Source organism: Gymnodraco acuticeps, unplaced genomic scaffold, assembly GCF_902827175.1.
Source record: "Gymnodraco acuticeps unplaced genomic scaffold, fGymAcu1.1, whole genome shotgun sequence".
Taxonomy (NCBI): domain Eukaryota; kingdom Metazoa; phylum Chordata; class Actinopteri; order Perciformes; family Bathydraconidae; genus Gymnodraco; species Gymnodraco acuticeps.
In genome coordinates this window covers 6,071,927-6,088,163 of record NW_022990042.1, presented here as the reverse complement: position 1 = coordinate 6,088,163, position 16,237 = coordinate 6,071,927, and the positions used below count along the sequence as shown (strand labels likewise).

Sequence of the window (16,237 nt, the reverse complement as noted above, 5' to 3'; positions counted from 1 at the left end):
AAGGAAATGACTTTGTGGAAGCAAAGCAGCCTTGAATTGGACAACAATAACTTTCGAATAACCCAGATGGGCAACATGGGACAGGTGCACGGTGGGAGCTGTGCCCAGTGAGCAGGAATGCCAAGACATTTCCTAGGATCCCAAATCTCCACCCGGCTGCGTGAACCATCTGTTTCTGGAGGCCTTTAAATAGCGAAGGGACATATTTATAGTTTGGAAACAAAACAGTGATAATGGAGCCACACCAACAGGGTACAGTTGGTCTTTTGCAAAAAACATGAAGCAGTATTACAACTAGGGCTGTGCAATTAATCCTATTTTAATCGCAATTACGATTTTGGCCTGCCACAATTATGAAAACAACATAATCGAAAAAAACAAACAATAATTTTGCTTTGCTAGGTTGTGCACTGCAACATATTTGATCTAATTTATTTGTATTTATCATATTTATATGTGTTTAGTAGCTTGTGGAAGTGCGCTCCAAAATATGTGTTGATCTTGTTTATTGGTTTTATTATTTTGATATTATTTATTTAAATGTAAATATCTCATTTATTTATTTTATTTTTGTATTGGTTTTTCAGTTGAATTATATGTTAAAAATATACTGTTCAAATTATTATTTGTATTTGTTTTAAAGGTCCCATGTCATGGCCATTTCTACTGATCATAATTCCATTGTTGAGGTCTACTAGAATAGATTTAAATTGTTCAATGTTCCAAAATCACATTGATTTCTCATACAGCATCTCTGTATACTATGTGTATTCACTCCTGCCCCCCCTCCCTGTGAGCCCAGTGTGCTCTGATTGGTCAGCTCGCCCACTCTGTTCTGATGAGTCCACCACTATGGTCCACCACCGTTACAGCGGAACATCAGTGTTTATGTGTTACAATGGCGTTAGCAACCAGAAAATGACACCAGTAATGACAAACAGATGAGAATGCTGCGTGGGGTCTGGGTGCCGAGTTGGCGGGACGCTGCGAGGCTCGTTGCTGGGAGCGGACAGTGTGAGCTGGGTTCATTTCCTGCTTGCTGCGTGGGGTCTGCGAGACAGCGAGACATCGCGAATGGACGCGGGAAGGGGGGGTGCTGAGGGGGCTGCAGCACCCCCATCTGCGAGGCTCCACTAGCTCCCTACTTATTATTTTCAATATGAATAATTCCATAAATGTAGTTTTTTTATTGATAAATTCCTCATTACGTGTTTTTAATTTTAAAAATGCCAACCAAAAGTTAACAAAGTACGTTCAAATGTATTCATTTTAATCAAGTTGTATGGAATGTGTATAGTATGTCATGTATGTAATCCCCAACCTTTTATAATTTATACTTTTTTAATTGATATTTTCAACATAAGGAAAACATATGCCATATATATACATATACATATATACATATAGCCTACTCTGTATTTGACACATGGCAGCTACTAATTTCTAATAATAATTGAATAATTGTTACTATGTCCTGTTCTTATGCTAAGCTTATCTAATTATCTCTTGGCTGTAGTTTAATACTTAATGGACCGATGCTGTGTCAATACCCCCATCTAACACTCCTCAACAAAAAAAATGTAAATGTCAAGCTATTCCTTTAAAAGCCTGCACATAGTTTGATCTATAACTGCTTATCAGTCACTTTGAATATTTTCATATCCATAGGCTCTAAACTAAAATCATATGAATGCCACAAAGACATCAACCATGATCTGCCAGCTGTTACCTAGCAACAATTTGGTCCGTGTGTGGTAACAGGAGGTTAACAGCCTGCATCATGTCACCAAAAAGGGCCATCTGCCCACCTGGAAACCACCTGCAGCCCCGAAGTCGTTAGTATCGTAAATCTTACTGAATATGACGCCTTTCACAATACCTGTTTATTATATAATGTAGTAAATATGCTCACTGTGCCACCTTATCCTGACTTATTTGCCATCGCATACTACAATTAGGGGGGAAAAATACACAAATGTACCAGCTTTAGTGTGGTTTGCAGAAATCCCCAGGTATGCTGAGTAATGTTTCCAAAGCCATGTACACAGACTGATTGCAAGGAGCCACTTGACTGAAGGATATATACATAAACATGCTTATTACACAGCTTAGGTGAACACTCGATTCTGCATACTGATTCTCTCTCCTGCCTTCAGAAATGATGTTTCATATTAAGCTCACAAAAGGCTTCTTCTAAGAGCTTCACTTGGAACTACTTTTTTGTGAGACTCAACATTAACAGTGCACTGAAGTAATGCAATGTCTGGGTGCCAGGTCACACTGAGCTCCAGGTTTGACACCTTCCTGAACCTCATGAGTCATGATGAATGGCTGTGAGTCAGAGGGGTATCATGTGAGCAGCCGGTCGGGGGTGAGGAATTCTGAGGGGGTCAACATCAGGGAATTATTAAGCATATCCATGGGTTTCCATCTAACACCCCTTTACTCATACATCTTTTTATAGAGTGGTGTAGGAATATAATGCGGACATATGTTGGAATGTTGGCACTTCAGGTTCACTGGTCCCGAACTGTCAACTGTTTTTTTAAAAGATTTTGGTTAGATTCCTAAAATAATGTTTTACAAGCTTACAAGAATGAGTCCTTACCCCAAGTGAAGGAGTTCAAGTATCTCGGGGTCTTGTTCTCGAGTGAGGGAACAATGGAGCGTGAGATGGGCCGGAGAATCGGAGCAGCGGGAGCGGTACTGCAGTCGCTTTACCGCACCGTTGTGACGAAAAGGGAGCTGAGCCAGAAGGCAAAGCTCTCTGTCTACCGGGCCATTTTCGTTCCTACCCTCACCTATGGTCATGAAGGATGGGTCATGACCGAAAGAACGAGATCGCGGATACAAGCGGCCGAGATGGGTTTTCTCCGCAGGGTGGCTGGTGTCTCCCTTAGGGATAAGGTGAGAAGTTCGGTCATCAGGGAGGGACTCGGAGTTGAGCCGCTCCTCCTTCGCGTCGAAAGGAGCCAGTTGAGGTGGTTCGGGCACCTAGTTAGGATGCCACCTGGGCGCCTCCCTAGGGAGGTGTTCCAGGCACGTCCAGCTGGGAAGAGACCAAGGGGTAGACCTAGGACCAGGTGGAGGGATTATATCTCTTCGCTGGCCTGGGAGCGCCTTGGGATCCCCCAGTCAGAGCTGGTTGATGTCGCCAGGGAAAAGAAAGTTTGGGGCTCTCTGCTGGAACTGCTACCCCCGCGACCCGACCACGGATAAGCGGGAGAAGATGGACGGATGGATGGAAGCTTACAAGATGTTCATGTTTTTGTTTTACGACAATATCCAAAGCCTATGTGTCATAAAAAACTATGGTTGCTAACATGTGGCCAAGTGAGACCACTAAAGGTCATAAAGATGAACCTTAGCAGCATTTAGCTTAGCGGTGACGTGAAGTCATGTGACTGTCTTGAAACGTTAGCCTTTTACTTCTGAAAATTGCATTTTCGTTTAAAAAAAATCATAAGGTATTGTTAATATGTTGAGATTATCGTGCCGATCAAAAATTGTAAGTATGAATACTTTTTTCTGATAAAATTCAAAAGCCAATGGAAGAGGACTTGAACTGCCAACAGAAATACATCATCCCTGAAGCACTAAATTGAGAGGAACAACTGTATTCTTTAACTTGGAAACCAAAACTGATACTGGCTGGTCCATCTAAAAAGTGCCACTCATACATATTGATTTGCACGTTTGTGGTTTTGATATGCAAAGCTCATACTTGAATAACATTAAAGTGGTGTTCATTTTAAGATCTGGCATTTTTGAACGGGTCAATTCAAAAACAGCACTGTTCAATGTTACACCAGATATCATCTAAGAGGTGTTATTTTGGTATACAAAGGCATTTCGAAGGGTACTAACAAAGCAGAGTTCTTCTTTCATGCCACCAATCATTTTGTCGGCGACAGCTTTTCAAATGGATTACTTCAAATATCTAATCTAAGAATAAAACTCGTCTTTTTTTATTTATTTACATATCAAGGCATGCGCTGCCTGGGTGTTATTTTGAGCAATTTTTGATATGCAGGTCAATGGTGAATGCATAAACTGCGTTTTTTAAATGTTAAACTAAGAAGAGTGTTTAGAATATAGTTACATACATCCAATAGTGCACTAATGTACCGCTTCCTCACTCTTAACTCCCTGTTGTGATGGTCCAGTGTGTTCTTATGCATGCACAATCCGAGTTAATGTTTTTACTATCCCTGAAGAAATGCTCATGCTGCAGCACTAACATACAAGCATCTTCAATATTCCAGGCAATACTGTAAATATTGCAGAACGTGAATGAGACTACATTACATGGTATTGGAAATCACCAGAGATGCATTACATGACACTTGTTCGACGCTTTTATCCAAAGCGACTTACATACTCAATACTGTGGGCAATCCCCAAATATATATCTTCCTGACAAATCTTACAAGATTTAAATGGGGTTAATTAAACTTATTTGGAATGATTTGCATGAGTGCAGCTCTTTTTTTTCTTTTAACTGGATATTCTGGACCTTTAATAATATCCTGGCACTCATACAATATACACAGTATCATGTATGGCTTTATGACATGTTGGCTTACAGACATGGGTAATCAGATGTCATGAGAAGGGACATTGTGTTAGGATGCTACGACGGAAAGCCATCCTTTGTTTGGACAGTTGTGCTAACCCCCTAGGGTCAAGCTATTCACCAGGTGTAGTCAACCAAGATTATCATTTAATTTCCATCCAATCATCAAAATGACTGAAATGTTAAACATTCCCTAGGGAACATGTAAACAACAAATCAATACATCAGCCATATGGTTTAACCTCTAACCCACTGCTTCTAATAATAGATACGTTTGGCAACAGAAGATGTGACATTTCCACCGAACTAACCACAAAGGAAGTAACTGTGACACCTAAATAAAAAGTCATAACAGCAATACCTTTGAGCTTAATATTAAAGTTCTCGGATAACTTTCTGCACAATAATACAGTATATAAGCAGTGTAACCTACATTGCTTTCTCACCACCAGAGTCAATCAAAAAGACCACGCTGGAGCACAGTAGGGTTTCTGTCAACAGACGCTGCTGTTCACACCGCATCATTTAACCTAGTGATGATATGTTAGCTCACACTCCACTTTAACTGAAACAATTCTCACTGTGGCAATGTAACAGAGCGATGAGTGTTACTGTGAGGAACTCTTCTGGCTAGAAATCTTCCAAATTGTTTCAATATTTTATGCGCGCTAGGCCATGGATCATTGAGATGTTGTCCGATGGAGACCCCCAAGAAGAGTGGAAAATGTTGGTGTTTGCTGCTACACGTATAACATTATTTTTGAAGGTGTATTACCCTCTTTAAAACAGTTACTTGCATTAAATAAATAGATCATTAATCAAACGTGTTCACACTGTGCTTCTGATTCATACTTTCCCTAACCCTGATTTAGCATTCAATCCTAATATGCAAAAAGCAGCATGTGTCTGCATCATGAGCAGCTTTACTACACATCTAGGTCTTTATTCCCCCCTAGAAGTCTATTAGGACTTGGCCCACATAATGATATACACTAATAATAAACAACTTACAGATGCTAATGTTAATGGCTAATGGGAAATCGTTATAGCATGACTAGTGAGTAGGGTAGTATGGTCTGTACTAAACATGCTACAGTTAAAACCAGTTTATAGGGACTAATGGTATGTTTCTAAATGCGTTTCGAGGGTAATAACCTAATAACACACACAACATGTTACTTACAGTGTTGGAAGTGTTAGTTTTTACATTTTTCACGAGTAAAAATGTCTCTTTAAAGATGTCATTGGCGGTGTTTGCTTTATAACGCCGTTATGTGGACCAAACGCCTGTCATGCAAAAAAGGAAAATGAACGCTATTGTCGAACTGTATAAAAATGCAGGAGGGAATATTATTTTGTCAGATGTACCTATCAGAGAATGTGACAAAACCACTTGGTCATAACAACGACACACCCTCTGTAAGCCCCCAGCAGCCTTCAACACACAGCCTTTAGATGTGAGCACGTCTCCGGTAAACCGCAAGGACTAGCTAAAAAAGAGAAAATACCGAAATGCAGCCATGCCTGATAACACTGCACTAAGCCACGACTGAATTATTATACCGGGAGAAAAGGCCACTACGTGTAGTTAGCGGTTTTAAGGACCCCTTTCGTTACGACCAGCATTTCCTGTCCCTGTGGTTTTACTCACTTCTACTACAGCACCGCAGACACGACGGAGAGAGCGGATAAAAATGACCACATTTAACCGTGGTTAGGCATCTCTTACCTGAACATAATTGTTTTCACAGTATTCCGCAACCTTGGACAGGTTCTGGTAGCTTTCCACAAGCGCTCTTTTGCCGGCAGGGATTTCCTCCTCTAATAGCATTTGTAGCTCTGCCATCTTACATCCCTTTGCATTTCTCTCCTCTCGCTGTCCTTTTCATTGAGGCGAGGCGGTGATGCTCTGGTGTGTCGCTGAGAGAGGGGCTCCCCCGCCTGGCATTGTGGGGCCGCTGGCCTCGATTCACAACAGCCTGTGACAAATGGCAGCTACGTCACAAACATCGGCCGGTGATTGGCCGAGAGGCCGAGGAGAAGAACAACAGACCAATGACATTTCACCATGATGACGTATGAGTCCATAACAAATAATGTTATAATAATAGCATTAATTATGATGTGTTTTTCTATTATTGGCATGACATTTTTCATATAATTATTTTAAAATAATTTGTGTAAAATAATTTCTTGCAGAACTTTATGTATTTTTCTTTTCATGGCTTAATTATATTGTATGTTGCATTGTGGCACTGAGGAAGAGTGTATATCTGGTAAATTGAAGATAATTTCATAGTAACACAACGATAACTAATAATTACTAACAAATAACTGCTAACAGAGCACTTATATACTAATAAAGGACTGGCTTATCTAAAGCCAGTTGAGTAGCACTTGAAATGTTTGGCTCTATGAAACCTGATGTACTTATATGATTCTGTTTTCTTCAAGGTTGTGTCTTCCTGGTCGAATGTACTTATTGTAAGTCGCTTTGGATAGAAGCGTCAGCTAAATGCAATGTAATAACTTACAACAACATTATCATCACATATGTCCTTTAAATAGTAATCACAATTAATAAACTTAAGTTGAATATATATATCCTAATAACATTTTGGAAGCCTTGAACATGGTATAAACAAAACAGTACTAGCCTATTAAATTATGAATGACTATTTTTAAACTGTGGTAATTTGTATCAAATAAAAAGATAACATTTTACAATAAAACTTCTACACTACCGTTTATATATCAACCTACATAATACCCACAGAAGACTCATGTGATTTATTTCGATAATTATAACATTCAAAGTGCACAATTAAAATTGAAATATGTACTTAAGTCCGTGTAGAGTATTTCAACATATGTTGTGTTAACATATTTTACTGTTATGCTTACTCTACAAGAAAAAACCTCACGACACTACATTTCCCATAAACCACCGCGGTTTAAATCCCGGTACAGAGGGGTTTGTGGGACATGAAGGATTCAACGTGACGTTTTAAACACAATTAACCGAAGCTTTGTTTCATAAAAACTACATTTCCCAGATATCTTCAGTATTCAAGACGTTGACAGCTTGGCTCATCCTTGACCCGAGTCGGAATTGGCTTTCTGCTACATATTGCAGACAAACACCGGGCTAATGGAATAATTAGAGCACCGGCGAATATGAACTTTGTGGTGAGTGTCTATCAAATCAAACACATCAGGAATCCTTCATGTTAAATCATAATATAGTGTATTCTCGCTGAACCGACAATGGCTAATTATATAGACCAGATTTATCCGAACATCTCCCAGGTTACAGAGGAAACAGTCTTCCTCCTTAGATAACACAAGTGGCAACCAGCTGCAGTGATGGCAAATTGTGTGCAAGTGTCCCTCCCTGTAGACCTTTTGCACTATTTCCTCATTAATTGCTTTATATTTATGTTCAAGATGTGAGGACTCCTTCATTTCCTCCGTATTGGGACTCAGCATGGCGGAGGAGGAGGAGGACGGACACAGCCTGGAGGCGAAATTTGTTGCAGCAGTTAAAGTGATCCGGAGTTTGCCTGAAGATGGTGAGGACTTATTTTGTAACTGTATCCAATTCTATGAATGAAGGGTTCTTCTTTGAGTTATTTGCTGTATGTTGTGTCGGTGCTTGTTTGTGTGTAAACACTACAGGTGATTGACCTACATGCAGAGCTCCTGTCTGGCCCTCTATTGACAAAGCTGCTATAAGGATAAGAGCTGATTAACTGTACATGTAGTTTCTCAAGTCTAATAACAACTCCTGTAGCTCATGTTGTGTCTCAGAAGAAAAAAAATGTCAAGCTGCCTTGCAAATCTATTTTTCCTTTTGTGTTGGAAATTATTTTTGAGCAATATTACTGGAAAACAGAAGACAAAAAGGGATGCTGGAAGCCGGAACTAATGTCTTACGACGCTGGTTGGTTTCAATTAAAAGGTTGTCCAAGGGAACAAGTGTATAGGCTGTATGCCATGAGTTCTGCCAAACCTTTCCTGGATCTGCATATTTACCTGACTAGTACATTTACTCAACTACCATATTAAGGGGCCATATTATGCTAATTTGTATGTTGTGCCTCTACTATGACATGTTTACATGCTTACATTTTCTAAAAGGTCTTTATTTTTCTCAAACTGCCTGTACTGCAGCACCTTTTTTCACCCTCTGTGTGAAACCAGAGCCCAGTCGACTCTGATTGGTTAGACCAGTCTGTTGTGATTGGTCAAACACTTAGAGATGACCCGCCATAGGCTATCGAGTACAATGTGTTGGAGCGCTAGCAAATAGAAGTGTAAGTGTTATGATGTCACTATGTTACAGAAGAAAACAAACAAGTAAAATGGAGATGTTTCATGCAGGGGGGGGGAGGAGTATGTGGGAGAGAAACTCCCTCTGGAGGGAACTTTAAGGATTTTAGCCTTTGCAGACCATTTACATGCACAAAAACCTATTTAACACACTTGTAAAAAAATGCCTAAAGTCTAATGTTTGAATATATTAATGTATGTATATTCTAATAGATAGGAATAAGCTAAAAACATGAATTAACATCTTTTATAATTATCTTCATTTCTCAGGTCCGTTCCAGCCCTCTGATGACATGTTGCTGATGTTCTGCAGTTACTATAAGCAGGCCACCTTAGGGCCATGCGAGATCCCCAGGCCTAATGGATTCTGGGACTCTCATGGAAAAGAAAAATGGTACTTATCTTGATTTAATTAAGAGGTACTGCTCATGCCACACAGTAGAATGACAGTTTGTGTATTTTGTATGTTACACACTATCATTGTATACTATCAGAGTCTCACTTCCTGTTTATTTGCAAAGGGGTTTAACAAGCCTGAAATACCAATTTTCCAACGTCATAGCTCATTTAGAAAACCATTTGCTACTGCAAAATGGTGTGGGTATATCTCATGGATAATCCTGCAGTAAAATACAGCTTTTAATAGTTTAGTGAGTTTTTTCCAAAATTGAACATCGCTGCAACTGCATATGTTTAGTCTTTCAGTGTTCACTTTGTGTTACCAGGGATGCATGGAGCTCTTTAGGAAATATGACTAAGAAGGAAGCCATGAAGAATTATATTGAGGATATCCAGATGGTAAGTCCATTAAAAAAAAAACTCAAATTGAAAAAAGGCAACATTCATTACTGTACACACCTCTCTTTACGTTGATTTCATGACATATTGTAGTGGGAAAAGTGTGCGGCCCTATCACCCCGTATGTCTATTTATAATGTGTAATTATATAGGCGGACCATTTCTCTGGGTCTATAAGGCTACTTTTCCTTCTCTTCCTTACTTTTTTCTGGTGCCTTATTGAAAATCTTGCTTGTGTTTTTGTGACAACTTGAAACTCTGCATATTTGAGCTTTACCGTTATTACTTTTGTGTGTTTTCAGATTTTGGAGACCATCCCAATCTCAGATGAAGTGTCCGACCTGGTGCAGAAGCTGGGCAACTTCTACACAGACGGAGAAAGAGAAAAAGGAGAAGCTGAAGATCATGAGGTGGACAGCAGACCCTTCACCAGGCCTTTTGCAAATCATGCAGGTAGTGTACAAAATCAGCCATGCCGTGATGAAAGCAGAATACCATCCATGGAGAGCACTGCTGCTCGAGTGATACGTAGCACTGCTGTTCATCCTCTTTGTTAGACACACAGATGACATCTTTTTTAATTCTGAGCCTGTCTTACTTGTGTTTTATCACTAGATGAGCTGAACAGGCAGCTTAAGAAACCGGCAATGGAAGGCAAGTCTTTGGTGTTCGCAGTAGCTATAGAGTTGATAGATCCCATAGTACAAGGGTATTTTAACCTAATTAAGTTGCTTTCATTGTTTAATATAATAGCTCAAAAGTGATAAGTGTACATTGTCCTTGGATTCAACCTGAGGAAGTGTAAGAAATAGCTTTTTTTAAATGAAAGGAGTGTGTAATTTGTGACGTATGTGCTGTAGTTGGTCAGTGTGTTGGCTTTTTGCTTGGTGTAGATGTTGTGTGTCGGAGCCGTGGTCCATCGACTGTGTGTACTGTCTCTGTTTGGTGTAGAGTAACATTGTGTGATGTAATACTTTGATAAAGAGTTAATCAATAGTGTTTCCCTCATCGTTCAGGCTATGGGGATCTGTGGGATGATATACAGAACGTCCATGAAAATGACAGCACTGTTCATGGCTTAAGTGTCAGTAGCGAGGAGGCATGGGGGAGCAAGGAAAATAGTGAAGTGGAGAGAAATGAGGAAAGTAGTGATTGGAGGAAAAGTGAGGAAGAGGATAATGGAGATGAAGAAGACAATACAGAGGACGAAGACGAGGAGGAGGGGCAGGAGGAAAAAGGTACTGTTTAGCTGTAGCGTTGTTGTGATGTGAAATGTGATGTGTTCGTAGTGAGTCGTTTTTACGTTATGGGTGGAGATATTCTCTGTTTTTTAATATTTCCCTTTACGAACGCAATGCCTGATAAATATCTGTTCTTTAGAGCTCCAATGAGTCTACCAAAATCACATCCATGTTGGACTGGGTAACATGTTTCTTCATTAACTCGTACAGATATAGAATCAGATAAATCAAAATCCGTTTTATTATTGATTAGATTTTCCCAAACAAGAAATGTCCTTTTTTTTTTTACAGCACTTAAACAAAGAAAGATAAATTAAAGGGGCCCTCTTATGCTTTTTGAATTGTCCCTTTCCTGTAGTGTGTTGTAAAGTTGTTTGTGTATGTAGATGATCTGCAAAGGCCAGAATCCCAAAGTTTCTCTTTCACACATTCTGAAAGGAATTACAAAGATATACTTTATCAAATAAGTTTAATATATCTGAATTAAGATCAAAGGGTTGTGCCATTTCAGAACAACTGATTTTGTGCAGAAATATGCAAGTGTATCCCACATTCATCGTTACTACCAGAAATACTCACAAGTGTACCCAAATGTGTGTATCACGCCGCAGCGGAAAATAGTCCCTTACAATTATACAGTTTACTCTTGTATGAGTAACAAATAAAAATGTCTGACCTCGATTGTTTTTAGCAATCTACTTCGCCTTGTTGTGAAAGTCATTTGAATATTTGTGACCTATTTGCAACCTTAAACAATCTCTGAAGAATGCTACGTTTTTATGTAGCACATTTGAATTATTAACGTATGCACTACTTTCTTTTAATTGTCCTCTTTATTCTTAGTTTAAGTAGTGGTAGCAAAATAACTTTTTTATTGTGCTTTTGTGCTGTGTTCTTCTGTTTATCAAAAACTCTACAATGACAGTGACATCTTTGAATGCATTTCAAGGGTGTAAGATGTACATAGTGTCCTTTGAAAGCAAATTAATGTGATGTATTATCCCTGTGTATACATTCATATAAACAAGAACAGCCTTTCCATAAGATTCAACAAAGTATTTTTTACCAAATACATCCACGGCAAGTTATGGCAAGACACAGGGCTCATTCAAAAAGAACTGCACCTTTTTCTCACTGCATGCGTCATACTCTCTCTCTCTCTCTTTTTTTACTGTCTAAGGTTGGAGGCCTGACCCGACGCTGCTGATGGTGAACAAGAGGTGGAGGTCTGACGCCAGGGGGTCCAGTAGCAGCATGGAGCCCAGCGTGTGCTCCTTCACCAACGGGACGCACAGCTCCCTCAACAGCGAGGTGGAGGAGGAGGAGCTGGCCTGCTCCATAGAGCCCTCCATTGAACAGTATAACTCATACATGCACTTTAATGGACACCCGAGTGGTAAGATGAAACTTTAATGCAAAAGGTGTACATCTTTTTTAATAATACTATACATTTCAACCTGTGGCAGCAGCAAAAGTATTACAACAATTACAACAAATATTATTATTATTATAAACATTGTGTTTTTGATGTAGATGAACAGTGAATAATTATATTATTTGATATATTTTCCATGTTCAGGTCATAGTGAAGTAGTTCCTGAGAAGAACCGCCGGTCAACAGACTCGGACGAGGAATTCTGTGACTCGATGGAGCATCTGGCCATGGAAGAGGTGAGGTGTCCCTTCTCAATAGCATGCACCACATTAAATAATTACTTTTACCATTTTAGAAAATGTGCCTATTCTCTTTCTTTACAAAATCTAGATGATCAAAACCAATGAGCTCATCTATCAGTACCTCGGCTCAACACATGACTACAGGAAATCATTGCGAAATGGAAACAATCTGAAGTAATAGTCCAGTACAAAAAAACAGAGAAATGTATCTATAAGGATGCTTAAGGATACTTGATAATTTGACAATTACATTGTGTTCCCTTAGTAAGGCAAGACCCTGAAAGATGTCAACACTGAGGCATTTACCAGGTGGAGTAAGTTAAAGGGGACCTATCATGCAAAATGCACTTTTGTACATCTTCATACATGAATATGTGTCCCCGGTGAACTCACCAAGTGTCAGAAAACACAACCCTCTCTCTTTTCCTCCATACCCAAATCTCTAAAAACGGGGCTGCAACGGATCTGATACAGACTGATACAAACGGGGTGCTCCGCCTATATGGGCAACTCTCCACCTATCAGGGGAATGAGAGGTTGCGTGGCATGGTAACAGCATGGTAACAGCATGGTAACAGCATAGTAACATGACGCTCGTGCCTCGCCCCCCTCCTTTGCAGGGGGGCGTGGTCAGCTGCAGCTCATTTGCCACAGAATCAGCCCTTGTGAAGACAGGGCTGGAATAGAGCAAATGGAGCGAAATGAGGCATGGCTAAAATGCATGATCTGTTTGGTAATCTGAAAAAAAAACTTCACATGTTTTATATAGGTATGGCCCTACAATATATTATTCAAATATAGCATGATGGGTCCACTTTAAGTTCCTTAGGGTTCAGGGCTTAATGCTTTAGGGGTGATCATTGAGATTTGGCCCTCTAGTTTACCAATGCCATATGGTTTTTTAGCTGAAAAGAACTAAACGCTGAAGTTTTTAAGGCAACCATAATGTTAAAATGAACTCTTATAAATAAAAACACAGTAGGAAAATATTAAAGTGGTTAGACGAAAACAAGAGAACCCAGACCGGACAACAGTGTTGTAAATAAATGCCTGCCCCACCCTAAAGCATATGCTACTTTATCTTGTCTTCTACTCTAAATGAGACCATTATTTATAAAATAAACATCCTGCTGTATTAACGAAGTCTTAAAACGATCAATTGAGAATATTAACTCATTAGGAAAACATTGACTGAGGTAATAAATCAAGTAAGAAGTAGGGCCATTTTCTCATAGACTTCTACACAAAAATCAGAGGAGCTGCCCCCTGCTGGCTATTAGAAAAACACATGGTATGGGAACATTGGCTTCACTTTTCAGACAAAGAGTGTGCCGCTTGGTTCTGAACTTTTACTATTATTATTATTATTATTATTATTATTATTAAAACTACTCAAACCGTGCCTGACCTTTATTTGTTCCTACTAAGGGCCTGTCAACGTCAAGAATACGCTCCCCTGGATCAGCAGCTGTCTCAGTGAGGCAAAGGGATCATTGGTTTGAGAGCAACACTACCTTGAATGCAGGAGAGGATCAAGTGCTCATGGGAGATTCTTACTTTAAAGAAGGGATTAGTGCAAGCAACAACAGCTCCTTGTCAAGAAGAGGGAGAGGTGAGCCTGTCGACTGTGATTCATACTTACACTGTAACATACCTTCCTCCTAAAATGTCAACGCATAAGACACCATCAAATTAAGCGCTCATTCACAAGCGTTAAGATATATTTGTCTTACTCCAGTTCCAGGTTCACCGTTGCCAGGGACTCCCTGCGATTCTCAGCGTTCTGCCAGTGTAGATGCTGTTTGTTGTTGTGTGTCACATAGCAGATATCCTGTGAGCGTTGCCAGGGAAAACATCAACGAGCAAATAGCTACCGCTCTGCTGAGGCTGCAGCATGACATGTCCAGGGTGTTGCACAGGCTGCACTCTCTGGAGGCGCTGACGGTGTCACAGGTGAGAAACCAGTGTGGGTGTTACCCACAGTGTGTACTGAAATGTATCATTGTTTATGACTGTCTCCATGACAATTTATCATAGATGTATTCATGGATGTAAATGTTTTCTTGTTCTTGCATTTTAAAGTCAAGATCATCTTCGCCAAAGCAGGAGGACGCCCTGGCTGTAGCACAAAAGGTTTTTTAACATCGTATTTTAATGGGGGCCCTATTATGCTTTTGGGGGTTTCCCTTTCCTGTAGTGTGTATTATAGGTTTATGTGCTTCTCTGCAAAGGCTTAAATCACAAAGTGACACACTCCACTGGACTCCTTTGTTTTACGTAACATAATGCCATCACTTTGTAACACTCACACTTCTATTGGCTAGCGGGACATCTCCAAGCAGTTGACCAATCAAAAAATGCAGCAGCACAGGCAGTATGAGAAAAATAAAGAGCTTTTTGAACATTTTAAACATGTCACAGTAGAGACACAAAATGCAAATATCAACCCGAAAATGAGCACAATAGGGCCCTTTTTATGACAAAGTTGTATCCAATCAGAAAACATTGGATTTTTTCTATTTACAGTTCTTAAGACCAGCTTGGTGGCCTTTTGACTTCTCTCCACTCACTGTGGTGTTTACTACACTCTGGCCTGTGGTTGCCCATTGGCTCGTCCAGGTTTACTTACAACGGAGGAGAAGGTGAGGAAAATGCTGATCAAAATCATCGCAAATTACTTTTGCTTTATAGGCATTTTAAATGTTTTATCTTTTCTCCTCACAGGAAAATCGCCTGAATTCTCTGACCTCAATCAAACAACATGACGCTGGGATGAAATCGTTGCACTTTTGATGCGTTGTGGCTTTGTAAGCCACCACAACAGACAGGGTATAATGAGGGCAGCATTAGAAATGGAAAGCCACCTTGGATAAATGAATGGTCAGATATGGATGTAAAAGGAGACTCTGCAATTTAGTGTAGCATTTTGACTTCCTGGATACTGTTGAGGTGTTTAAAATGTGTGCATTATAAAACTGGCACATTAACAGTGAGCGTAGCATTAGGCAGTGATCTTATTTATGAAATGTAGCCCAGATCACCAATAACTCAACATATAAATAACTTGCATCAACATGATCGTACAGTAGCTGTGGACAGTCATCTATGACCCATTGTCATGCCAGTTATTTTTATTTATTGCACATTTTTTCATGTTTTTGTCAAACTGTTTTTTTCTCATTTCTAAGGACTTTTATATGTATTGTTATTTTTAGACCAAATTGACATATTCATTTGTAAAATTCTATATTTATTTTATCGCTTCAGTGCAATACTATCATACACATAAAGTGAGGAACAGAGTAAGGACAATCCATATATTTATTTGTGTTACTTGTCAGCTGTAAACTGAAAATGAAACATTCTCTGTTAAAGCAAAGATGTGGTACTTTTTAAATATACTGTACATATAAACATAGAACATTTTAATGCAATAAAATCATTATATGAAAAAGCAGAGTAGATCTTTGATGTTATTATATGTTCAATATGGAGCATAAGTTGTTGCTACTTATGAAAAGGTGGAGTCTGTATAAACTGAGATTGAATATATAGCATATTTTTTTACATTAAAAAAGAATTGCATCATTAAAATTGTAGATAAACTAAAGGA

At 39.4% G+C, this 16,237-nt stretch overlaps 2 protein-coding genes across 8 annotated transcripts in view; one reads left to right on the top strand and one right to left on the bottom strand.

Moving 5' to 3' along the window:
• LOC117545419 (abl interactor 1-like) overlaps positions 1 to 6,566 on the bottom strand; it is a 39,909-nt gene extending 33,343 nt beyond the window's left edge. For all 4 annotated transcript variants that reach the window (XM_034215180.1, XM_034215182.1, XM_034215181.1 and 1 more), the window contains exon 1: positions 6,306 to 6,566. In XM_034215180.1, the coding sequence (XP_034071071.1) occupies positions 6,306 to 6,422 (117 nt within the window). In that variant the 5' untranslated portion in view covers positions 6,423 to 6,566. The remainder of the gene's footprint in view (positions 1 to 6,305) is intronic.
• Positions 6,385 to 16,081, top strand: LOC117545418 (acyl-CoA-binding domain-containing protein 5-B-like). Of its 4 annotated transcripts, none has more exons than XM_034215176.1 (14): positions 6,385 to 6,652; positions 8,024 to 8,148; positions 9,179 to 9,302; positions 9,634 to 9,706; positions 10,009 to 10,159; positions 10,322 to 10,360; positions 10,723 to 10,944; positions 12,128 to 12,343; positions 12,527 to 12,618; positions 14,053 to 14,236; positions 14,363 to 14,577; positions 14,707 to 14,757; positions 15,151 to 15,266; positions 15,349 to 16,081. In XM_034215176.1, the coding sequence occupies exons 1-14, from the start codon at positions 6,645 to 6,647 to the stop codon at positions 15,359 to 15,361; spliced, it is 1,629 nt and encodes a 542-aa protein (XP_034071067.1). In that variant the 5' UTR covers positions 6,385 to 6,644; the 3' UTR covers positions 15,362 to 16,081. The 4 variants fall into 4 exon arrangements, with proteins under 4 accessions (XP_034071067.1, XP_034071069.1, XP_034071070.1 ...); XM_034215177.1 differs by lacking the exon at positions 6,385 to 6,652 and adding an exon at positions 7,633 to 7,765; XM_034215178.1 differs by lacking the exon at positions 10,723 to 10,944.
• Positions 16,082 to 16,237: the final 156 nt, after the last annotated feature.